Source organism: Alligator sinensis, unplaced genomic scaffold (genome assembly GCF_000455745.1).
Source record: "Alligator sinensis unplaced genomic scaffold, ASM45574v1 scaffold527_1, whole genome shotgun sequence".
In the NCBI taxonomy this organism is placed as follows: domain Eukaryota; kingdom Metazoa; phylum Chordata; order Crocodylia; family Alligatoridae; genus Alligator; species Alligator sinensis.
This window is the reverse complement of record NW_005841958.1, coordinates 3111426-3137746: the sequence shown is the minus strand read 5'-3', so window position 1 is coordinate 3137746 and position 26321 is coordinate 3111426. Positions and strand designations below refer to the sequence as shown.

Sequence of the window (26321 nt, the reverse complement as noted above, 5' to 3'; positions counted from 1 at the left end):
TTTAAATACATATTTTACCAGAGTCAAAAGAAAAATCAATCTTTAACTTGAACTTCAAAAGAATGATACCGTGAAGTGAAAACCGTCAGGCAAGATGTGATGCAAAGTTTAGAGGGTTTTCTTAAAGTGACTTTTTATGCAGGGTTTTGAGGAGGGTTGTTTTTTGTTTAATTCCATTGATTTAAAAAAACAAACAAACCCCAAACCATAAAACATTGTTCTGTACCATGTCAGCACTGCTTCGTCAATGCAGGAAACCCTGAAAGGTAGAATAAGCTATAACCTTCTCAGAAACAAAAATGTAAAACTAACCAATTTAGTTTCATTAGCCAGGATGAAAGAAAAATGCAAAATGAGATACACAGCATGTGCAATGAAGAGAAAATGGTCTCCTTAATACTTTTAGTTTTAGTTGAAGTTATCATTAGCAGCATGGATATGATTTCAAAAGCAAAACTCCCTCTCAAAATTTGGTACCAGACCCTTTTATCAGGGATATAGGAGTTTTTACCTTTATTCAACCTGCTATAGCTAAATTGTATCAGTGCATTAATCACACACTACACATATATTATACAATATTCAATGTCATTATCTTAATGTTGATATTATGTCCAGGGGAAACTTAAACAATTTTGCCAAATCAAGCAGCCCACTATACAAAGAAATAGACAGTTCATATGAAATTCTGAAATATCCATTTATCTTTTAATTTAGCAATCAAGAGTTTATAATGGGCACTTGTGTCTATACCTATATTACTGCTGCTGCATTGCTTTGGATTGCCAGCTATAGCAACGGAGGAGTCTGCATACCATTTAAAATAATTAAAATGAAACTCTTCTAAAAAGAGCCTACCTACTCTTGATTTTAAATGTTACTGACACTATTCATCCCAAGATTTTCTTTTTATAGGCTACTGTCCCATAACATAGATGTCCTGTTGATTCTGTAGACACCACTGCAGAGATGTCAGACTTCAGATGAAGCAGATTCTCCTGCACTCTTCCCTCTTTAATTGTTCATATCCCAGGAAAAAAAAAAGTTTTTCCTCAGATGGCAATTCAGCTTCTTTCAAATTCAGAAAACATTTCAGGGTTTCTCCCATCACCAACTGCAAAGGCCTGGCTATGAACTTTTCTGTATTCTCTCAAGTATTACATTTTACTCATAAGAAAAGCGACCTCTCTGAATTGAATCTTTCCTACAATATGGATGTATTCACCTCTGCACATCTGAGCTTCAGATCACAAGTAAAAGTTAAAGCTATTCTGCTTTAACCATTTCAGATGTTTAAACTGGACTTTGTCATCCATTCTGATTAGCTCGGGAACATAACCTTTTAAAAAATGCAGCTTTGCTCAGGACAAGGTAAGACAAGGAAGGCATTAACATACTAACCATTCCTTTAAGATGGATATACAACTGCACTGTAAGTAAAAAATGTTGGATTGAATAAACCGATTGAGTAAATCACATGAACTAATGACAGGTAGAAGTAGCAAGTCTACATAAGACTGCTCAGAAAAATATTTTACGGAAACAACAGTGCCAGGGCACAAGAGGATAATTTTATACTGCTAAAACGTCAGTAGTCACCTACGTAATTCCAATAATTAACAAGATTCCTGTGTGTAATAGCTGCTGCAGCATGGTAATAGGATTACAATAACATTTTGCAGCAGCAAGAGGCAAAGGTGCCCAACCTGGACATCAGTAAGAGCTGGTGGGTGCTCAGCTCTGTTCAACACCTGGTCCCTTATTTGGGTGCCTAAATATGAACGTTAGAAGCAAACACAGATATAGAACTTTTACAGGAACCTAAAAGACTTGAACTTCAATCCCAACAAGGCACCGAAATGCATACTTTAAATACATGAGTTGTTTCTAGCGTGGGACCTTTGAGGCTTTTAAGTTAAACACATGCTCTTTACTGTTTCCCTGGCACTCCTGCTACCAAAAAGGACAATGGGATCTGGATGCCTCTTTAAGGATCCTTGTTGCAAATCCCAGGATTAATTTTTAAAATTTTGCCCATACTGTTAGCTGTCAAAAATGGTTTTAATTTTTTTTTTTTAGTGGCGGGGAAGAGAGAATGAGAGACCATTGGGATTCCACAGCTTCAGTAACTTTCATCACCCGTGTCTGACAGACGCACACAGCAAACCCACCCTACGATTGTTTGCAGAGAGGGATGCTAACAATCTTCTTTAGATTAGCTACAAGCCCGTAATTACAGCTATCAGACAAATGGGAAAAAAATTACCTAAGTTCAGACTGGAGAGGTAATACTCCTCCCTCAAAATCACAGCCTAAAGAGACTGTTAGATGTTAGTGTTTCTAAGAAGAGGGGCTGGGGAAGACTGCTTGGGACAGGGCCACATGCCTCACTTAAATCGGGGAGGCCCACATGTCTACTGGGTGATGAGGAAGAGCCTCAGAACAGCCACAGAAAAACAAGTACCATTTTAATGGTCCTTAAGCTGCTTTGCTGCAAGATTGCTTAGTGTATGTTGCTGCCAAAGCAAAGAGTGGTTTCCAAATACCTTCATTTACAGCACTTACCGAATTGGATTAGGAGGGGGAGGAGGCAGTGGCGGTGGCGGCGGCGGGGGTGGGGGTGGCACTGGATTTTCCGACTGGTGTACTCGTTTCTGGAGTTCATCGACTGCGTGAGAACAAGAGAAAACCAGAATGATTTCTCAGGGAAAAAGAATGGGCGTTCCCCATCCACTTGCATGGGATTTGAAACTACAAAAATCACAAATAAAAATTTGCTTGCAAAACACAATAAAGCCACAGACTAATTCAAAAAGCAAATGAAAGGGCTTCCCACTGCCTGATGTGTTACCAACCCGGATTAGTGTCATTTCTTACCATCCTCTGCACCAGGAACAGTGATCAAGTTGCAATTACTTTCCATTAAGCCAACAATTTACAATCAAGACAGCTTGTGAAGATAAAATGACTACCTCCATAATATTAAACTCTTCGTATAAAACAATAAATGCACTGCAAAGGAACCAGAATGGCTGCTGCACTGCCTAGTAGCAGCCTTGAAGCTTAGTCCATATAAAAACAACCACTTACATTATTTCAGTTTCTAGTCTTGTCCTCGAGTTCCTTCAACAATGTTTGTGGGTTTTACAATCACATTAAAACACTGCCCAAAAAACCAAAAATCATTTTCTCCTTTCTCACTTGTTGCTGTGTGGAGCAGGCTGCACAAACAATAAGGAGGCTACCTCATCACATAGGAAAACTGTGACTGAGACATGCACAAAATGCTGCTGGTTGCAATTAATGGCGGGAGGGATGGGGGGGGAAATAAAAATATTCTCCCCTAATCTCATTTACTTACAGTTGATCTTCGCTGCTCTTCATAAATATAGGGGGAATTTCACATGCAAACACAAATTGGAATTTCTAAAATTTGATCCCCGATTCCCATTATTTTTCAGTTAATAGATGAATGACGTTTTAAACTGTCTGAATTGACTTTACACAATCCTGATATTGATTTCATAGACATTAAGGCTGGAAGGGACCTCGGAAGATCATCGAGTCCAGCCCCCTGCCCAAAGGGCAGGAAGTCAGCTGGGGTCATAGGATCCCAGCAAAATAAGCATCCATAATGCTTATCCTTCTAAAAATGCTGTCCCTTCTAAAAATAAAAATAAAATACACAAGGAGGAAAGGAATAGTGTGAATGCATGTCCCAATCAGCTTTGTGGCTTGATGTAAATGAGCAATGTAAGGTTTAAATGACTTCTTTCTAGGTATTTGTAAAGAATCTACTATTTTACAAAACAGCACCCAGATTTTTCTTTCATAACAATTAAGCATAATATTAAAAAACTAATCAATGTTCTCAAACGTGGGAAAGACTTTTCGGCTGACTTTTATGGGACTGTTTTTGTGCTTAGTTATAAATATGGCCTTGAGCCCTCAATTCAGGAAAGCACTGTTGCTATTCAGGAACTCCTAAGCATGAACAGGGCTGGACATCAACAGGGCATGTCCTTTGGTGCTTCCCTAAATCAAGGCCTGTGCACCTGGCTGAGCAGATAAGCATGTTTTCAGCCTTGGCTCAGCTAAGCACAGGGACTTTTGTCAATGCCTCCCCAACCATAACCACTATGGCCCTACCCGTGCTGTTATGTTACTAACACACGAGTCACATTTTCAAAGCATTTGATACAAGATGAATGCATAAGTCTTGCAGAGAATAGTGGGATTTCCAAGTACACTTCTTATGGTTTGCACATTTAGCTGCATGTGAAATGAATTATAGCACAGCAGAGCAGACTCGATTAATTGAGTCTGCTGGAGTCTGGCAATTACCACCTCCCTCGTCTTCGAAATGGCAGCCAAGAAATATATAAGTGGTGTGAATCAGGAACTGGGAGAATGTCTGTTCGCCAGGGCACCCCAAGGGAAGACAAGATCTAATGGTCACAAACTGCTGGAAGATCATTTTAGACTGGACGCAAAGAAAAACTTCTCTACCATCAGAGTCTCCAGTGTCTGCAATACACTGCCCCCAGAAGTGGTGCAAGCACCTATTCTGGATACCTTTAAGAAACACTTGGATGCTTATCTCACTGGGGTGAGTTGACCCCAGCTGACTTCCTGCCCCTCGGGCAGGGGGCTGGACCCGATGATTTTGCGAGGTCCCTTCCAGCCCTAATGTCTATGAAATCCATGAAAATGGCAACAAGGGTACTTGAACTAAGGCTTGTTCAACAAGCTTTAGTTCAAGCACCCTTGCTGCAATTTTGAGGCACAGGGATGCTTTTACACCAGATTCTGTGGCACTTTAATTAATTAGCGTGGCTCTCGAAGCTGCTCTAATTAAACCCCCCCCACCCCACCCAAAGCACAAGTAAAAGTGCCCAAGAAGACCTGCTGGTGCAAGCCTGGGATCAAGTTTTGATTTCCTACTCTCAAAGTCATGCTATAAACTGGGAGAAACCTTAGGCAGGCATTCAGCTCTCCCAGCACCTTCGGACCTTCATTTAGATCTTCTGTGAGGGTTGGAGCAAAAGGATCAGGAAGCTGGAGACCTGACTCATAAAAACAGTCAAAACCAGTGAAATATATATGGCTTGCCTGAGCTCTTATCCAGAGGGAAGGTAACAGTCTACAGTGATATGACAGCTGTAAAAATGAAAGAGGAGGTGGAATTATTTAGTCTGGTACCTGATCAAACTAAAAAAGAAGAATTTAGGAGGAGTATCAGGAAAGGATTTTGGGAACAATGTTACCCAGGACTTCTAAAATTAAAATTGAACAAAAAAGCATCTAGAAAAAGATGTTCTAGGGAACTGCCTCTATCAGCTTATACCGTGCGCATCATCATGGTTTATGATCATCTAACAATCCTGCACTGACCCAAAGATGGACTAGACAACCTAATCGAGTCCTTCCAGCTCTAATTTCCATGAGTCTGCAATTCATTTGACGCACGCATTCATGCAATATTGGAAAACTATTTTTTTAAGAAGCTCCTTACAACCACCACGGCCTGCTTCTCTTCTGTCATTTTCCACCTACATATTTCAGTCACCATAGGGTAGTGAAACGGTAGCTTGCCTGCTGTTAACTAGGTTTTTAATTTATTATAAGGTGGCAATTTTAAATAAAGAGAATTAAATTAGTTTTTAGCATCTAATGCTCAGGATGTTGTAAAGCTGGTCAGGTACCATTCTGATAAAAAAAAAACTTTGGTAACAACTAAATTGCAATAGTTGCTCCATACTGTATATACACAAGTAATTTTCATGAGTGTTTTCAATGCTTTATGTTTAGTTCTTGACAAACTGGACAAATAATAGCCAGAAAGTCCCTGTTTTCAGCCTTGGCTCAGCTAAGCACATGCTTATCTGCTCAGCCAGGTGCTCAGGCCTTGATTTAGGGAAGCACCAAAGAACAGGGACTTTTGTCAATGCCTCCCCAACCACACATTTTTATCAATCAAGGAGTAACAGGTGGATGTTTAACGCGATGCATAGGGAATTAGACACAACTCCCATGGATTTTAGCCATTCAAGTCAACAAGAGTTGTGTGCATGATTCCCTGTGCAGAGTGCTGGATGCAATATTTACATCTTAAATGTCAGAAGACCTTATAATGCCAGGGAGAACCACCCCCCCCCCCATGTCAGCAGGATTTTTGTCCCCCCTCACAGTCTAAATCATTCCCTCAGATTCACTGACAAACACTGGCACAAGATTACAAAATGCTTGTGTGGACTCTCAAGTAGCTTGATAATTTCCACAGGTGGAAACACAAGAAGTCTTTCCATCATCTACGCCATGTGGGTACTACAGCCTGATAATCAACCCCACGTATCACATGCAGTATCTTTGTGAAAGAATTAGCAGAGCTGTCATGTTCTATTTATGTCTTTGAATCTATCAAAGGTAGAGGTTTTAGCTGAACTTGAAAGATTGCTCTTTCACGTGTGAACATTGCATTGAATCTCGACTTATTTTAGATTTAGGTTTATCTACACATTGCCATTGTATACATCACAAAAATATTACAAGGTTTTTTCTTTCAAACATGCTAGATATTACTTTTCTAAGACTAAGCTGAGCCACTGAACTTTGTACTATGAAGCACAAGTTAGGATCTCAGCAATAGTTATGCAACTGCTGTTCATAGTTGGGTCTCAAATGTATCCCGGGTAATTCTATTAGGTCTGCACCAGTTACACTTGAACTGATTTCACTTCTAAACTTAATTCAGTGACACGATTTTACCTGAATGCTTTAAATCCTTAGCTTTTTCTTCAGAGGTCTGACACTTTAGTTCCAATTCTTTTTTATCATCTTCCAGAAGTTCTAGCTGTTGTTTAAGACGACTGATCTCCTTATGTAATGCTTCATTTTCTAGCTGCTCTTCTAATTCTTTGACCTGAAATTCACAGACATTGAGACATTCTTACAATGAAAAGGAATTTTTTTTTTGTCTTTTGCTTTGTGAACAGCCCAGCAAACACTGTAGGTCTTCAGAATAGAAGATTAGGGGGAACACAGTAAACTGCAATCATGTACATGAGGAGATATTAAGTGAACGATTTTGAGTAAGAGTCACAAAGATCTCACCATTAATTTTCTAATCTAATCCCAATTTGATTTTACAAACATCTCCAGCCCTGAAGTGTGTAACTGCTAAGATTTTCTTTTCTTCATAGGAATTTAACCACCTTTTTAGAAAAAAGAGTTTCTTAATGTTTCTTCATTTTGAAGCAATAAAACATTAATGCACTTTTTTTTCTAAATGATCACTTCTGTTTAAAGGTTATTATTTAAGCTCACTTTCCACAACTCATGCAGCTGCCATTGGGTGAATTACAGAACCACATCAGTTTAAGTGGCAGTATTCAGGTATGCTGAAATAATCACTTCCATCCCCATTAAATATATACAGTTTGGTCTAGTTTACAAAATCAGGGCTTTTCTGCAAGCTGGAAATTACACTGAACATATATTTTTAAATGAATAAATCAGCGAGTGCAGAGTACAGATTTTGCTGCACCTGTGAAAGCAGAGAAAGGGAGTATTGCCTGACAGCATACAAGCACCGGTAAGCGAGTTGCAGGGGGAGATTCCCAGCAGGTGGCAACTGACCCCAATGGAACGAAGACACCAGCCACGCATTGAGAACCTGCCTCAAAGTCTTGTTTCAAAGATACTCAAATATTAAGGAAGCGAAACATTTAACATCTATTGTGTTTTCTATAGCATCCATATCCAAGGCACTTTCCAGTTTCTATCATTTTCAACTGTAGCATTTACATTTCCTTCTACTGCTTGCATTCCTCTATGCATCTTTGAAGCCAGGATCCAACTTGTTAATGCACGGACCAGCTTGCCCGTTTTGTTGTTAATCTTCCCTGAAAGCCAATCTAGGTCAACAAGGTGCCACCACCTTTGCCTTCTGTTAATTAAAAACAGCAACAATCAAAGTCATAGGTCTTAAGCCATATTTTTCACCCACATTAGCGATTTAGTGGCTAGACCGCATAAGAAATTTTGATCCTCTTATCCAGCAAGTAGGATCATTCTTGCATCCCCCACAGTAAAGGATCTTGTTCTTAAGGCTTGATTCAGGAGGGGACATGATTAAATTTGTGCCTACTCAGGACTTAACTATAAGTATGTGCTCAAGGAAAGCATGTGTTTCACAATTGTCCCCTCAGTATGGATACTTTCCTGAATCAGGGCCTTAATGTTGGAGTTTTTTTGTTCCAATCCTACCATTGAAAGTGTTCATGATATTCTCTTCAGCTTTTAAAGGTTTCTGAGACAGAGATTAGATCTTTGCACAAGAGTAGTGATTTTCAACCTAGAGTCCACAGACCCCTAGGTGGCTATAAAGGTGGCAGCCCTGCTTGGCGGGGAAGCACTGCCAGTGCTGCTGCTGCTGCTCCAGCTCCACAGGTCACTGGAGTGCCAGCAACAGGCAGCCCAGAGCCCCAACAGTGCCAGCAACAGGCAGCCCCGCTTCATCCTGCCACCACTGCTGCTTCATGTGGGACCCAGTGATGCTGCAGCCCCATGGTCCCTCTGCTCACCTGACTATATCAATCTACAAACCAGGACAGGCACGTGTGAGTGTGTGCATGCGAGACAGGGAGAGAGAGTGTTTGCTATATTAACAATAGATTTTCAGAGGGGTTCATGTCCCCATTCAAAATGTTTAAGGGTCCATGAATGAAAAAAAAAGGTTGAAAACCACTGCGCTAGGGTAGGGCTGAGTCCAGTTTATAAACAGGCCTTTCTACAAGTCATTAAGTGAGAGAAGCTATTAAAAAATCCTACAGTAGGTAAAACATGCTTGTATTACCTTTTTTTGGTATTGAAGCCTCTCTTCTTCTAGCGTTTGGGTCAGCTGTGCGTTTTCATCCAAAGCTTTCAAAAGCTGTTGATCAGGAGCAGCATTTTGCAGAAGCAGCTGACTCTGTCTTTTCAACTTGTTTTGTTCAATAAACATCTGCCCGAAACAAAAACCCAAAGAGCTTAATAATGGCTAAGCGAAGTTTCCTGCTCTAATCGGAACCAAATAAATAGTAACCAAAGACACACTGAATTACTAGATAGGGACTGGGGGAGGAGAGAAAGCCCAGGTACAGACATTCAGTTTCTACTGAATCGCCATTCTCTATCGAAAGCATACAATAATTCAAGCTTTTTCTCCTGGAGCAAAAATGGCCACTCTGGGAGAAAAGTAACCTGGCAACAACCAGGGTTAAATCACTCTTGGGAGAGTTTCTCCCAGGAGACTGAATGTCTATACACTTCCCCTGGCTAAACTCCTCTTGGGTACTAGAAGGAGAGGAGCCAAGGGAAAGACTCCTGCGATTTTTTTAGACCAGAATCACTCCAGTCTGGAGAATGCATGGGGAGCATCTGCTCTCCGCATCCTGTAGACCAGGAGGTGAGAGGAACAGCAGCCACTGCTCCCTGACACTTCCCCAAACAGGGCAGTCCTCAGTTGTGGGAAGAGGCAAAATGCCCCTGCCTCACCCTGCCCTGCTTTGGGTCAGCCCGCTGTATTACACAAACTGACAATTGCTCAAATCACGAGCAAGACCTTATGGCTGCAGAGTTTACCCGTGAAGCTCTTCCACTATGGGGCTAAAGGAAGGTCTGTACAGTACAGCTCCTGGGCTATTTTTCTACTGGAAGAAATTTGTTCTAGTAGAAGTGACTGTCTGTATACAAGGGTGTAGGTTGTAGCTGTGTTGATCTAAGGACATAGGCAGACCTTCTTTGGGTAAATCTGATCTCTTTTATTTAATATATTTTATTTAATTTTGTTTTATACAGATATAATAAATAAATAGTACAGTAATAAAAGATATTTGATACCTTTTCTTTAATTTTATTTTATACAAGTAACTGTCTGTATACAAAGTTTTCAGTAACTAAATTAGTGAAGTATCTCTTTGTTAAGAGAAGGTTGTCAGGTACAACCAGAATGCTGTGTGTGTTCGCAATACTCTAAAATCAAGATGAAAAGCAGCTCTGACCTTTGAAGAAGCTGAGGAAGTAGAATCCATTTCTCACCATCAGGGTAAACTTAGTCACCCAGTTGAGGGCCTAGACAACATGGCTCTGAAAAAGGTACTATGGAGAAGTTTCTACCTTCTTCAAATTTCGAGGGCAAGGGTAAACTCTGACCTTCCCACCTCCTAAATAGTTCCTGACAGGACATTCATTACCTGAGGGGTGGGTGGGTGGGAGTGTGTGCTTTTTTTTTTGCAGCCAATATTTATGTAATCAATAAATAAATAACCGTATCTGTTCGACAGAGAAGACGAAGACCGATGTGTAGTGTAGGTGAGGCTCAGATGTGCTCCATTTACCTTTAAAAGGGTGTCTTCCACTTCTACTTTTGAACTCTTTACTATTTCTTTCCTTTTTCAGATAGTAATGCCTTCATTTTAGGGAGAGCAAGGAGGAAAGAAACAATCAGACAAGGATTGTTGCATCGAGACATTTAAAAGGACCGTCCGCATATCAAAAGCTTACTTAAAATACAGACTTAGCTCCTCCTGGTGTATTGGGAAGCTCCAGAAAGAAGACTGTTTCCTTGCAACAAAATTCTGCAGTTTACTTCCATTGAAGCTCTACAGTGCTCTTCATATCAGGTTGTGCCCACAGTTCAATGGAGCAAGCGTGGAATCCGGTCCCACAAAGAATACAGGACATGGCCCAAAGAGGACCTAGACATTGCAGCAGAAGTGTCAGGTCACTAGGATACGAGATGTCTGGTGAACATGCCAAATGGGCAGCATAGCTTTTGTTTTCCTGGTGGGAGATGCACTATTTTTTATTTTTTTTGTTAATGGAAAAGACACTCCAAGTACAGTTTGTCCTCAAATTGCTGAGAAACTGATTCACGGTGTAGCAAAAGCTGCATGATGTTTCAGAACCAAAATACAAGGAATGAAAAGTCCGATGACATTGTGTCATCCTCTTCATACTGTTCATTCACAAGCCAAAGTTACAACTACAACATGCTGACAAAATCCTTCTCAACATATTATTATTGTACATTTGCATACTATTTTAAAAAAGGAAATGCAATCAGAGGTTGACTTGGGTCCTTTCACCTGGATTTGTAATGAGCATCTATCTAGCACTATGGACAGACAAAACTTGGATGCACCTCAAGTCCTGTGTTATTACTTGGCTGGATCCATTTTCTAAGAAAGGGGAAAACCTACTGACCTTGCTGAACTTTAACTGGCAATGCAGCCTGGATGACTCAGATGCGACCTGCGTGCAAAGCAGAGTGAATCGATGCGATCTTAATAAAGCCAATAAGGAACACTTCATTGGGTAGAGCTGGGCAGTAGGACAGTCGCTGAAGACGGAAAGAATCGGTGAAGAGGAAACTACAGATGCCGGCTCCAATGCTGCACTCGTTAAAAAAAAAAAGGCCAGGACAGTTGTGTGAGGGCAACAGAAGTTATCACCTTGGGACTCAGGAAAACAACTGTGATGACTTCCTTTCGGAGGCAGGGTAAAGGTTTATCTTCAGTTATGGTTGTTCTGCTCCCGAGAAGGGGGCCAGGACTATGTAGTAGTTTGGGTCAGCTTCACCCACAGCCTGGTCACCCTTATTCAGTACATGCCCTCTTCCACTTCCTTGTGGAAAAGGGGAAGGAGGGGGAGACAGAGAAAACACACAGAAGAGAACAGAGCAGTTAATTGTGCAGAGCTTTCCCACAGAGAGCTCACTACATGGAACTAATTGTCCCGCACAGCGCTTGAATACGGCAGCGATGGGTGTTTTCTATAGAAAACACTAAACAGGGCAGATGGCTGTATTCCTGTCTAGGGTGGGCAATGCCACTCTGCATCTCCTTCTGCACCTTCAAACATTGCCAGAGGCTATAACTGTCCTCCAAATATCTATAAAACATAATCTTTTGGTAATGATAGAGCTGTGGTACAAATTATCCCACAGCAAAAAAGAAACTCAGAGTTAAGCTAACACCAAATCTATTGCTTGCATCGGAGAGCAAGACATACTGGTTTTCAAAATGTTCACCATGGATCTCACAGCGTAGATGCATGAACTCATAAAATCAGGATAGTTCAGAGTGGGTCAATTTTTGTACTGGTATAAAATTGTATCACACTAGGCTCAAACAAAAGCACAACTATCATCCAGTTATATTGGCCTAGCCATCTTTGGGGGCCAGGGTGGGTGAAGGGGGGTTAGATGACCAGGCAGTCAGGAGAGAGATATCCTGATGTCCCTTGCTGTTCTGCTTCTCTGGCGCTCCCCTGGGACTGAAGCCACCGTGTCTTCTAGGCAATACGGCCCAGAAGTGACCAGGAGTCTCAGGCTTTCACTTCCGCTAGTCTCCGAGATTGCCACGCAAGGAGTTCTGGCAGCATTTTACACCGCACAAAGGAAAACCATGGGCACCTCCCACCTCAAACATGCCCATGCAATGAAGGTGCAACAGCGTCTGCACTGGATCCTCCATCTGCATAATAGGCCTGTTGTAGGAGGTGATTTTCCAGAGCCACACAGAACAGACCACTTTGATGCAAACTGCTATGACAGAGCTGCCAGAGGAAGAAAGATGACATCCAAGATGCCTAAAAGGTTGCCCTGCATTGGGATCATCTCCAGACTACCTGTCATGGTCCTGGGTATGGAAGAAACAGGCAGACTGCTGGGATGATCTGCAACAGTGACAGGACTTCAGGATGAAAAAAGGCCACTTTTTTCAAAGTCTGTACAGGGGTGACCCTGGAGCTATAGAGGTGGACCACCAACATGTAGTCCCTTTGGACATGGAGTGACAGGTGGCACGGGTGATAGAAACTGGGAAACCCTGACAGCCACCAGTCTATAGCCAACCAATTTAGCATTGCTGGGTGTGCCAATGAAGAAGTTTGCACAGCCATCAAGAAGGTGCCTTGCCTCGTCTTTCCCACTCCAAAGGTGGTCACTGACTGATTTACCTGTATGAGGCTCCCCAATTGCATTGGTGAGACTGACATCATGGACACCCTAAGGCTTTTTGCTCTCCCCACTGAACCTTGGGTTATATAAAGAGAAAGGGCCATTTCTCCACTGTACTGCAGAATATTCTGGGTCATCATCCTGATTATTGAAAAATCAGAGTGACAAAAAGAAAAATGAAATGCCGCAACTCTGACACTCAGATTTTCAAAAATTTAGGAAACTGAACACTCATTTCGATTCGTTTCAAAACAAAATCAGGAAAAAAAATTGAATACAACAGAAAAAGTCCTTTTCATTCAAAAACTTTTTCATATTCCTTCTAGCTTCTAAGACTAGGTCTACTAATTACTTTAACAATGTACGCTGGAGATAATATACATACTGCTTACCATAGAGGTAAAGGTGGAAAGCCCTGTTGCAGAAAATAATTACTATATGTAAGTTTGACTTTGCAAACATGCACTGGAGCAATTTTACTCACATGACCACTAAAGTTATTTTCATGAACAAGTTCTTTTAGGGGCATTTCCTAAATTAAAGAAACAAATTATTCTCTGAAGTAAAGGCCACATCCTATTTTACTGATTAGGAGTATAAATCAACTTAGATATCCACGTATAATCCTTTCCAATCCTGATTGAGTCCCTGAAAAATAGTTAATACGAACGCTGTGTGGGTTCTCCTCCTGGCTGCCTCTTTATGACTTAGTCTTAAGGGTAAGATAACAACGTATTGCAAAAATAGACACATTAATGGTCTTTGGGGACTTGAAGAGGCTGAAATAAAGTCATACTTCGGTGCCTAATAGGCGGACAAGAATCTGACCATAAGGTTTAATTTACTTAAGCTTCTGCAAAAAAGGCCAAGATTGAAGTTACATCAGTCTTGCTCCCACCCCAATGGCACCCTAACTCAATGCACTCCATCTTTCCTTTCCTTGTGGAAAAGGAGCTGGAAAGACAGCAAAAGTGAATAAGGTAGAATGTGGAAGGGAATAATCTGATTGCACAATTATTTGGGAGGTCAATCTCTGAGTACTGATAAAAAGACATTTTTTATTACTTTTAAATGGAAATTTAGTTGCCAGGAGCTACTGTCCAGCCTGCACGCAGAACCTGAACACCAACCAAAGTGATGGCTGACAAGGCAAAAGTACAACTGACAGGATTACTTGTTCTGGGGTGGACTTTAACCAGTTGATGGATTAGTTCGGACTTTGCCATTTGTCAGACAATTATCTGCAGAACATCCCAATCAATGCTAGAAGCATAAGCCAGCACAGGAGGAATTTAGTGAAAGCATTTCTGCAGTTAGTGCAAACAATAGTTTGCGTCTACATACAGCTCCACCTAAGTCTCAAAGTGACTGACAAAGGATGCTACAAGTCATCACCCTGGGTATTTATACACATACCTTTGTCTGCTCCGACGCGCTGCAAATCCAGCGTGTCGGAGCAGACTCGATTAATCGAGTCTCCAGAGCACGCGAGCTGATGTGCCCGGTGCTACGTTGCATGCGGTTGTATAAACGGTGAAATGCACAGAAAATGGAGGCAGCGCACTTTTGAACCAGGACACCTTTGCTGTGTTTTAGCTCAGAAGCGCACTGCTGCCATTTTCTCAGCACTGACGTGCATTTTGCCATTTATACAAATGTACACGCCGCACCACTGTGTGCTTTTAAAAGCACCTGGCGTTGCTCCGCGTACATGTGTACAAATGCCCTAGTTCACAGAAGGAGCATCGCAAGCGCAGAAAGTCTGAGCCTTGGCCTAGTTCCTGCACCAATCTATCGACTGTGTTGGGGCAAGAAGCCGGCGGTGGAATCCCGGCCCTACCGAAATCAACTGAAGTTCTGCTACTGACTTTTCAGGGGCATGGATTTTAGGCCGTTTCAGCTCCCAATCCCCTGTTTTCAGCACAATGCGATATTCTCAATACCTGGTTGTTACATTTACACCAAGTTTGAAAAGGGAACTTTTCATAGTTAAAGAAGTTAAAATATAACAGCTTATCATCAAGTCTCTGTGAACTTTGATCCTCCAAGTAATGCCCAGAGTACAATTAGATGATTTCAGACCAATCCTTGTCCTCACAGCACAAGGAGAGGAAAGAAAAAACACTTTAAAGAGAACTATGAAACATATTCCCTTATTCATTTATAAATCATTAAATCATTTGCTATTGGGATTGGCTGTTTCCCCCTGAAGTCATGTATGCATGAAATTCCAAAAATGTTGAGAATATAGTGGAAGTATTAAATTGAGCTCATTATTTGGTTCATTAAGAAAAATAATGTTGCTATGAAGCAGAAGTGCACTATAGGTGGAACTGCAGCTTCCATGATAGTCCCAGGGTGGTTCCTCATTTTGGCAGGACCTCCATCTCATTCGACATGCATGCATGCACGCGTGCGCGCGCGCGCACACACACACACACACACACACACACACACACAGAGGATTTCAGCTTTCAGCTCCCTGCCAGGATACCAATTGGTCCTGGTTTCAACCTCTTGGGACTGTTGCTTTGTCCACTCCACATTCCAGCGAGGAAGCAAAGAGTCACTTTTGTGGAACAGGAACACAGCTGCTCTCTGCCTTAATCTTCAGGTGCTCATTGTCCTTTGTCAGACAGGTGCATTATTCCCTGGTTGTTCTGTAACCGGAAGAACAGAGCCACGTAGGCTACCACAAAAGGTGGGATGGAAGGGCTTTTGTCTCTGACAGATGATATTTTTAAGGCACTGCTCCTGCACTTTTCACAACAGAAACTGGTTAGCTGAGTGGTCCCATCCGGTTGAGGCCTGAAGAGCATGAAGTGGTACTGAACTCAGAAAAGCTAGTCTGGATTTATAGTGCATCATCAAATCTTGTCCCATTTCCACATCAAAGAAAATATTTGACATGTGCTTTGTTGCTAGTTCAGAGGCATTATACATAAATGACATTGGGGTTACTTAGTTTTGTTCCATGGAGCTAACAAACAGCAGCAAACAAGTCATTGTGCTTTTTAAAAACTGAAAAATTTGGAAGGAAATGTATATTATTAAACCACATTAAGAAAGTCATCAATACTTTGCCTACTGACCTATAAAAACTCTTGCCATTCTGCCCCAGCACTGTGCATCACTGACAACAGCCCAGGACAGGTTCCAAATCCATCCCGTCTAGGTGGGTTTGTACATGTGTTGAGTACTATTCACTCAAGGAAATCCAGACACATAGGTTTTATGCCCAGGGCAGAGTCCAGCAAATTACTTTGAGCATAAACTTAACTTTAAAGTGGACACTGCTCAGTTGATGTGAACGCTCTGGTGCTCACCAGCCTTTCCTGTTGGTTGACAGTTTTTTCATTGTTTCGGTGGAATTTAGCCACCATGGGAGAAGATCCTAGTCATGAAGAAACAGACACCTGCACAAACAGAAATGTCTATTCATAGTTTCGTAGATGTTAAGGGTTGGAAGGGATCTTACATTCATCAGGAAAATGGCAAACAACCAGAGTGATACATCTGGGGATCACTGGAATTTGCAGAGTAGCCAGAGAGTCAGGCAGCCAGGTCTGGAAGAAGATACATACCTCCCTTAGCAAATATTAGCTGAGTTTTTCAGGGTGGCTAATAAAATGGGATGTTGCTACTTAGAGGACCCAAAGGAGAGTGGTCCCTGGGGAGATATGGGGGGGCACGTGCCCCCTAGATGTGTGCACAGGGCGAGGGTGGGCTGCTGCTGCAGGCTTGGGGCTGGGGCTGTGCCCACCTCTTCCTGGTGGGAAGGCTGGGCCAGGGCTGTGCTCGGGCGGGGCAGGCAGCAGTGCAAATTGGGGGGAAGGCTACAGCCACCCCAAAATTCACCATAGCCCCCCCGCATAGGCCACCTTCCAGTGCCGGTACTGCCTGCACCACCCATCTGGCCCAAGAGCAGCCCCAGCCCAGCCCCATCCCACTGGGAAGAGGCTGGTGCAGCCCCCAGCAGGCAACCTGCCCTTGCCCCACGCACAGATCCGGAGGAGGGGGGACAGTGGTGGAAGTCGTGCCCCCATGCCTCACAGACAAACTGCCTGCAGCTCCATCCCACGCTCCACCCTACTTGGCCAGCACCTGCCCCTGCCCCCACCCCACTCAATCCCTCACTGCAAGGGCCTCGATCTGCACCCCGCTCCACAACCCTTCCCCGCTACAGACTTACTAGCCAGATGCTGCTCTCCAACCTGCAGGACTGCATTCCTGGCCTTGTGCATGCTGTAGCTGCATGAATGTACGTGGCATTTATCAGCAACATTATTGGCCACATCAGCCAAAAAAAGCCAACTGCTGATAATTTCAATTTTTGTTTTATCAGTGCTGATATGATATGGACTGATGTACTGGTGCACCTCTTAAACACACACACACTACTTTGCAGTTATTATTTTAAGGATTATATTGTTTAGAATAGTAGTGAATTCTTTATTAATTAGTTAATGGTAAAACAACATTCTGAAATTCTGCAATGGGTGCAAAGTGAAGTATTTATGAATAGTTCTGTATGTCAAACGGAAGTACTACAATTTACGAAGAATAAGGCAAAGACTGTTTTATTAATCCATTAATCTACTTTCTCATTCCTGTCTTTTACCTACTTTTCTCTGAACAGTCATTCAGAGCAAGCATTTTAAGATGAAGATATCTGAATCTTTATTGGAGTTGTGGAGCCTGTAAAAAAACCCAAAACCCATGGTATCCTGTTTGGCCTCATATAAAACACAGGTGTTATATAATTATATCTATTTCTAATGCACCCAGGCTTGCAGTATTTGGATGCCACACTATATTTAGAAATAGATCAGATGTCTCATGGAAGAAGAACAAACCCCTTAACCCTCTCCCCTTTAGATTAAATGGCTGATCTTAAAGCAATCAGATGTACGTGGTATATTTCCTAGAGCATGCAGCTGTGGCCATTTCACAACTCTGTTCTTAGGAGAAAGCTTGATGAGAGAAATTAGTCTTACATCATGCTCTAACAGTGGCAAGATTCAAGTTTAAGGCCCAAGCCCTGAACATTTCACCTTATCTGTTTCAATTATTTTCAGTTGAACAAACTCAAGAGCAAATTAATCATTATCATCATCATATACCAGCTTTTATGAAACTGTCCTTGGTAAAACTTGGCCTGGGTTACGCATAACTGCAGAAGATTCTTTCTATGAGTGCAGGTCTTGCTGTATCAACTTGTAGACTTGGCACGTGTTAATGGAACGGTCATTACAAAGTAACCTAAAGGCCATTAATGCATCTAACCAAGAGTTCTTGTGTAGCACATCATGAGTGCAAGCCATCGAGACATCAGAATCAGATTGCATGAAGTCTAATGAGGGGATTCAGATCATTCCTGCCTGTGATTATGATGACAGCTCTCCTTAAACATCACAAAAATGATAACAGCATTTGACCTGTTTATATGGGGAGGTTCAATTTTGCATTAAATAAACGAGTCAAGCGCTTGCACAGGGCTCTATAATGAAAAGAGGAGTCCTGAAGGTACAAAGTTAAATACTGACATGCTATTGTACAAGAGATCTATGAATAGATACCCATTATACTGTACAAGCACAAACTCCTGACACACTTCTTTAATTAGCAGGCTGAAAGAGAAAAACTGTTACCAGGTTTTTTTTGCTTGTTTCTTTGTTTTAATCTAGATGAACAGAGCTTCTTAAAATATGAATCTGCCCCCTGTTATAGCTTAGTCCAGCCTCACAATATATTGGCTGAATAAAACTACCCTGTAGCTTCTCTTAAACATTCGCAGAAGCCCTTTCCTTTGTCTAAGTAATGTGTTTGACTGGAGCTATACAGTTATCAAGGGTGCAGACAGAAGCGCAGCTCCCTGCTGCAACTCAAAATGCTTTGCAGGAAGTGTTCTGAGTTATGATGCTCCGGATCAAACAGAAGTTCACCGTTACTTCCAGGGGAAGGGGAACTCACTCCACTCCAAACCCAGACTGAACTCCCTCCACTCCCTTTCCTCCCTCCCATTCTGAAAATAGCTTGGAGGCTAGTGGGCAGCGCAGACATAAGTTACAGAAAAGCATGAATGTTGTGTGCCTCCTGAGGCTGGAGGGGGCACGGTGACCACCTGCAGGCGTTGGCGGCGGGAGCCTGGCAGCAGCGAGTGGGGAGCTCCCGTAGGTGGCCGCGGCGGTGTTGGCAGCAAGTGGGGGTGGAGGCGACTGCCCGCAGGTGCCCCTGGCAGCATCGACAGCGGCCAGTCTCAGGGGGTGCATGTGCACCCATGTGCATCCCTTACGCATTGCCAATGCAGAAAAGGCTGTTCTGAAACATCTTCACCTGAACTCTCATACAACTAGGGTCCAGATTTTCGCCCAATTGTCCATGTTTTAAGTAGTCTGAAGTGGTGCACTGATGTTTGGTCATGGCTATAGATAGCTTTCTGCAGCCAGATCAGGTGAAAATTGTCACTTCTGTCTGTGCCCCAAGAGAAAAAGCAGCCCCAGCAACTCTGCTCAGCAGTTCTCCACTTGGTGTTCATTTTCTTTAAACACTGGGACTAGAAACCAACAGCCCTGCACTCTAACTGAGAGGAACACAGGGCCTCTTGTCTCTGCAAGGCTTCAGAAGTAATTTCAGGCCAAAGGATTGTACAGGAACCAAAAAAAAGTAAGTTAAACTATTTTATACTCAGGCTGGGGGCTGGACGAGATGATGTCTGGAGATCCCTTCCAGCCCTCCTTCTCTTCTCTATGAAATGTCTTTGAATGATAGCATCTGTGCTTAAAAAGTCTTTTTTTTTGCAAGATACTTTACTGAGCATACATGGTTCCTGCCAGGGCAACAAACTTCTGGTTCCATGCCCCTTCTCACATCTCCCCTTTTGTTTTCTTTGATGGTTCCTGAACACATTTAACTCTCCTTTGTGGAACACTGCTTTGCAGGTTTAGCCTCAGCGTTACTGCTGTGGCCTTCAAGACCCCTTCTCCGCATTTCTTTCCTCTTGTAAACAATTTGACAAAGAAATTATAACTCTTATGATGTTAAAACATGGCGCTATAATTCTGGTTGAACTTGCCACAATTTCTATGTAAAGAGCCCACCCTTGTTCAGGTAGATTCAGAGGTTTCCATGCCCCATCCAAGCTCTCCATTTATTTAGGTCTTTCATTCAGATTCCTATACCTCTCAAAGGGGCATGACTCACTGCAAACCTTTTTCCCCCGCCTTTCTCCCTCCCTCCTTTCCTCCGCCCAGCTGACAATATTTACTCAGTTTCTTTGGAATCTCTGAAGAGAATAAATTCTAATGTTTGAAGTTAGATAATTTTTCATTCATTAAATATCTATTATGGTGGTGCCAGCAGCATGACTATAATTAAAGCTGTATTGGATTTTTTTTTTTAAATCAAAAGCCCTGATTTTCAAGTGTTCCCTCTCACTCCCATGTGCTCTTCTGCTCAGTGCTCTTTCATTTTCTCATACTCCTTCTTTTTCCTCTTGCATGGTGTTTCTCTCTCACACCATACACATACAAAAACTTGCCCCTGCTATAGCTGACACCTGCATCTAACACATGCAACTCCTAATTACCTACATTTCAGTGGCAGATCCTTATCCCTTGTCACAGGAACAGGGGACACATTGCTTGGAAATGCAACCTATTTCAGCTGCTCGGATGGTCTCATGCTCGCTCAACAGCAATGGCACCACAGGAAGATGAGCTAGGACAGGGATGGCCAACAAGAGGCTTGGTAGTCTCTGTGTGCACCATGTTTCAGACCAGAAAGGGGGCAGCAACAGAGTGACCTAAACAAACTTATCCTGAAGCACTGAACACATCTCATCTGCATTCACTCGGAGCAGAAAGAACCTCATTTCAATAGTGTCTATGCTCAAGTCATTCATCACAATGAACTCTTGCTCCACTGGAGAACTTGTTTCTGGAGAACTCAAAGCAACTTCTACTCCTAGAACATATTTCTTGAACAAACATTTTATAGTGATAAAAAACCAACCACTTGACTGATAAAATGAAACACCACGGCACTTCAAGATGACTGAAAGGAAGATCCAGGAATACTGGGAGTATTGCCAGAAGTGTAGCAATAAAGGAAATGCCAGAAGTACAACAATATGAAAAGGTTTTTTTTATATAATCTTGAGTAATGTGTTAAAAAATAGCCTCTTGTTATACAGATTTCTTAACCTATGACTTCAGTCCTCAGTCTAGCTACATGACTGTGGCTAGCTACAAGCTGTGTGAATGGATTCTCGTGTCCACTTGGAGCCATGCGGTAACCAATGCAACTCCACGTGAGCACCGGGTTCTGTTTGATAGGACTATGGGGTCAAAGGCTGCAGCTCTAAAACTTCAGATTATTCAAAGGGATGCCAGCTGTTTGAAAGTAAGTGAATGTGAACAAATATTAACAGCAGCTTTGAATGTGACTACTGTTCAGAAACTCTGAAAAATGATTTACAATAAATTGTTATATATATAAAAAGGTATATTGCCATCACATTGCCATCCACTACTAATATATATTTATTAGTATATTTGTATGTATAGCAAATAATATATAGTAGTAGTGGATGGCAATGTGAACAACAGAGACCACAAGATGACTGAGTTCAAGATCCTGAGGAAAGGAAGGAAAAAGAGCAGCAGAGTAAGGACTCTGGACTTCAGAAAAGCAGATTTTGACTCAGGGAACTGATGGGCAGGATCCCCTGGGAGGCCAGTCTGAGGGTTAAAGGAATCCAGGACAGCTGGTTGTATTTTAAAGAAACCTTAATGAGGGCTCAGGAACAAACCATGCCAACACATAGGAAGACTAGCAAGTATGGCAGAACACCAGCTTGCCTTAGCAGGGAGCTCTTCAGTGTGGTAAAACAAAAAAAGAAAGGTTATAAGAAGTGGAAACTTGGACAAACAACTAGGGAGGAGGTATATGACCGTTGCTCAGGCATGCAGTGATGAAATCAGGGAGGCCAAAGAGCAACTGGAGTTGCAACTAGCAAGGATGTAACAAATAATAAGAAGGGTATATAAGCAACAAGAGGGGGATCAGGGAAAGTGTGGGTCCCTTACTGAATGGGGGAGGCAACCTGGTGACAGATGAGGAGGAAAAGCCTGAAGTACTCAATGCCTTTTTCACTTCAGTCTTCATAAAGAAGGTCAGCTCCCAGACTACTGCACCTGGCAGCACAGTCTGGGGAGGAGGTGAGCAGTCAACAGTGATGAAAGAAAAGGACAGGGACTATTTAGAAAAGCTGGATGTGTACAAGTCCATGGGGCCAGATGCAATGCACCCGAGGCTGCTGAGGGAGTTGGTCAATGTAACAATGCCTTTTTCACTTCAGTCTTCATAAAGAAGGTCAGCTCCCAGACTACTGCACCTGGCAGCACAGTCTGGGGAGGAGGTGAGCAGTCAACAGTGATGAAAGAAAAGGACAGGGACTATTTAGAAAAGCTGGATGTGTACAAGTCCATGGGGCCAGATGCAATGCACCCGAGGCTGCTGAGGGAGTTGGTCAATGTAACTGCAGAGCTGCTGGCCACTATCTTTGAAAACTCAGGGCAATTGGGAGAGGTCCTGGATGACTAGAAAAGGACAAATATAGCGCCCATCTTTAAGAAAGGGAAGGAGGATCCAGGGAACTACAGACCAGTCAACCTCACTTCAGCCCCTGGAAAAATCATGGGGCAGATCTTAAAAAAATCCATTTCTAAACACTTGGAGGGGAAGAAGGTGATTAGGAACAGTCAGCATGGATTCACCAGGGGCAAGTCATGCCTGACCAACACGATTGCCTTATATCATGATGAAGTGCCTTGATGAGGTGACTGGTTCTGTGGATCCAGGGATCACAGTGGATGTGATATAACTTGACTTTAGCAAGGCTTTTGATACGGTCTCCCACAACATTCTTGCAAGCTATCTAAGGAAGTATGGGTTGGATGAATGGACTGTAAGATGGATACAAAACTGGCTGGATCATCAGGCTCAAAGGCTAGTTAATCAATGGCTCGATGTCTAGTTGGCAGCTGGTATCAAGTGGAGTGCCCCAGGGGTCAGTCCTGGGGCCACCTTTGTTCAGTATCTTCATCAATGACCTGGAAGATGAGATGGAGAGAGCACCCTCAGCAAGTCTACAGATGATACCAAGCTAGGGGAACAGTAGAGATGCTGGAGGGTAAGTCTAGGATTCAGAGAGACCTTGACAAATTGGAGGATTGGACCAAAAGAAACCTTAGCCGTTAAACTTCTTTGCAACAAGGTCATGCTGTTGGCTTATATTCAGCTTATTGCCCATTGTAACCCTCAGGTCTTATTCTGCTGAGCTTCTGCTTAGGAGGTTCAATAAGGACAGGTGCAAAGACCTGCATTTAGGATGGAACAATCCCATGTACCGGTACAGGCTGAAGGCTGACTGGCTGGGTAGAAACACTGCAGAAAATGTCCTGGGGGTTACAGTGGACAATAAGCTGAATATAAGCCAGCAGTGTGCCCGTGTTGCCAAGAAAGCTAACAGTATCCTGGGCTGCATTGGTAGGAGTGTTGCCAGTAGGTCACAGGAAGTGATTATTCCACTTTACTCAGCACTGATGAGGCCACATCTGGAGTGCTGTGTCCAGTTTTGGGCCACCCACTACAGAAAAGACGTAGACAAACTGGAGAGAGTCCAGCGGAGACCAACAAAAATGGGGAGGGGGCTGGGGCCCATGACTTATGGGGAGAGGCTGAGGGAACTGGGCTTATTTAGTCTGGAGAAGAGAAGACTGAGGGGGAATTTAACAGCAGCCTTCAATTACCTGAAGGAATGGTTCAGAGAGGAGGGAGCTGGGCTGTTCTCAGTGGTGGCAGATGACAGAACAAGGAACAATGGTCTCAGGTTGCAGCAAGGGAAGTTTAGGTTAGAGATTAGGAAAAACTCTCTCACTAGGAGGGTAGTAAAGTGATGGAGCAGGTTACCTGCGGAGGTTGTAGAAGTTCCATCCTTGGAGGCTTTTAAGACCTGGTTAGACAACGCCTTGTCTGGAATGATCTAGTTGGGGACAGTCCTGCTTTCCAACGGGTTGGATTAGATGACATCCTGAGGTCCCTTCTAATCCTAGTTTTCTAAGATTCTATAAATATAATTTATATTTTGCTATGGTTCAATACCTCTTGGTTCACTTTTTACACTTCACTGAATTTTGACAGTGAAGCAGAGGTATGGGCAAATGTATACTTGTAGCAGCTTCGAAAAGGGAAGAACTGCTGCTGATCAGGCACTTCATCCAGAATGAAAGTGGAGGTGATTGAACTGACTTGTACACAGGGTCATACACGTACAATTACAGTGTAACAGGTGCTGCAAGTTCCCAAGCAGCAGCTCCCCTTCTCACGTATATATTGGAGAGAGTCCAGCGGAGGGCAACAAAAATGGTGAGGGGACTGGGGCCCTTGACTTACGGTGAGAGGCTGAGGGAACTCGGCTTATTTATAGGCCTGTGCAAATAGGGAAGTATTCGATTCAGATTTGGATTCAGACGATTCGGATGACAGTCATTCGATTCGGAGATCTGGATCACTGTCCTGAATCGATTCAGCTGAATCAGCTTTGGAAGACTGGGAGCTGATTTGGAGTGATTCGGTGATTTGGATTGGCCAGAGAGAGGCAGGCACAGCCAGGCGGCTGCAGGTTCTCGCACGGCTCCAACGACTGTGCCTGTCTCTCCCTGGGTGGGGGGAGCCGTGGGAGAAGCCCCCATGCCTGCCCTGCCTGGCCCCGGCCCCCACCACCCCAGCCTACTCCTGGCACGTAAAAAAAAATTTAAAAACAAAAATGCCCTGCACTCACTGGCTGTAGCAGGGGCTGTGGGTCCTCCTGGCAGAGCAAATCCCCGACCCAGCCCTTCCCCCCGATGGATGCCCCGACCAGCCCCAGCATCCCAGCAATTTAAAAAAATGCCCTGCACTCACCAGCTATAGGAGTGGTGATTGGGAACTCTGGGTGCTCATGGCAGAGCCCCTTCGCGCAGCGCGGGGCAATGGGGATCGCCTCCCCTGCCTGGCACCTATGCGGCAGCTGCCCCATTGCATGGGTGCAGCATGGTCTAGCAGAGCGCCGTGCACTGTCTGGGAGCTGGAGCAGCTGGGGCTGAGCGCAGCCAGGCTCCGGCTGACGCATGGAGCCGCCCTACTTATTTAGTCTGAGAAGACAAGACTGAGGGGGAATTTAGTAACAGCTTTCAACTATCTGAAAGGTGGTTCCAAGGAGCAATGGTCTCAACTACCTGACAAACAAACAAAAACACCCCCAGATTTTATTTATATATAGGAGAGAGAGAGAGAGAGAGAGAGAAATGTATTATTATTTATTAATATTTTATATAATATATATATATAATACACACACACACACACACACACGTGTATACAGTTATATAACTATATCTACCTATAAATATATATATTGATATTTATAACTATAGATATCTATAACTATATACATAGCATATAGCTTTGACTGCATGTCATTTTATCTGGGGATATGCCAGTACTCTTACACTGATCAAATAAGACAGAACAAAGTTCCAAACCCAGAGCACTATTAAAAAATAGCCTAGCTCTGTATTTCCATGCTGCTTATCTCAGAGAGGTAAAGCCTTTTGAAGCAATAATCTTTGCATCATCCAGCATACAGAAGCAAATAACTGCTGTATGTCAGAAGGGAAAGCTAAATCAATGGTACGAAATCTGAAAGAAATTTAGTAAAATGTAGGGTATACTAAGTGATGCTTGGTAATTCTATATTGGTTTTTAGGACATAAAAGTTATATGGGCTTCATGGCAGACAAACATATAGGAAAAAAGGTAATAAAACAGCAGGTACTATATAGCTCCAGGAGAGTTAAAGGCAGAGAAAAATTGCAGTATTCACTTGCAGGAGACCAGTCAGTGTGATGTGCAAGTTCAGGTTTCCCAAGAACAAAATATTTACAACCAGCTAACATTATCCTGTGCAGAATTTTAAAATGTGTAATCTTAAGATAAATATTCAGTACTTAATAAATACAGGCAACATTTACCTTCCATTTAGCTAATGAGCTGAATGTACATAAATGCACCTGGATGGAATTTAAAGTGTGTGTGGTGGAGGGGAGGGGGGCGGGGAGGGACTGTTTTTGGTTTTAATTTCTAAAAGGCTTCAGGGGGCTTTGGATCAGATCTTAAAGGCCTGAAACCGCAGCTCTCCCTTTGCCATCTTCTCACAGTGGAGGCCAGCAGAGATATTCTAGCTCTCTGCCCCATAATATTAAAAAATAGAGGG

The 26321-nt window shown here is 42.9% G+C and overlaps 1 protein-coding gene across 4 annotated transcripts in view; it reads right to left on the bottom strand.

Annotated features, from left to right (window-relative positions):
* SHTN1 (shootin 1) overlaps window positions 1-26321 on the bottom strand; it is a 106076-nt gene that overhangs the window by 23280 nt on the left and 56475 nt on the right. For all 4 annotated transcript variants that reach the window (XM_006020550.3, XM_025200183.1, XM_006020548.3 and 1 more), the window contains 3 exons: window positions 8858-9004; window positions 6769-6922; window positions 2566-2668 (listed from right to left, as the gene is read on the bottom strand). In XM_006020550.3, coding sequence (XP_006020612.1) covers window positions 2566-2668; window positions 6769-6922; window positions 8858-9004 — 404 coding nt within the window. The remainder of the gene's footprint in view (window positions 1-2565; window positions 2669-6768; window positions 6923-8857; window positions 9005-26321) is intronic.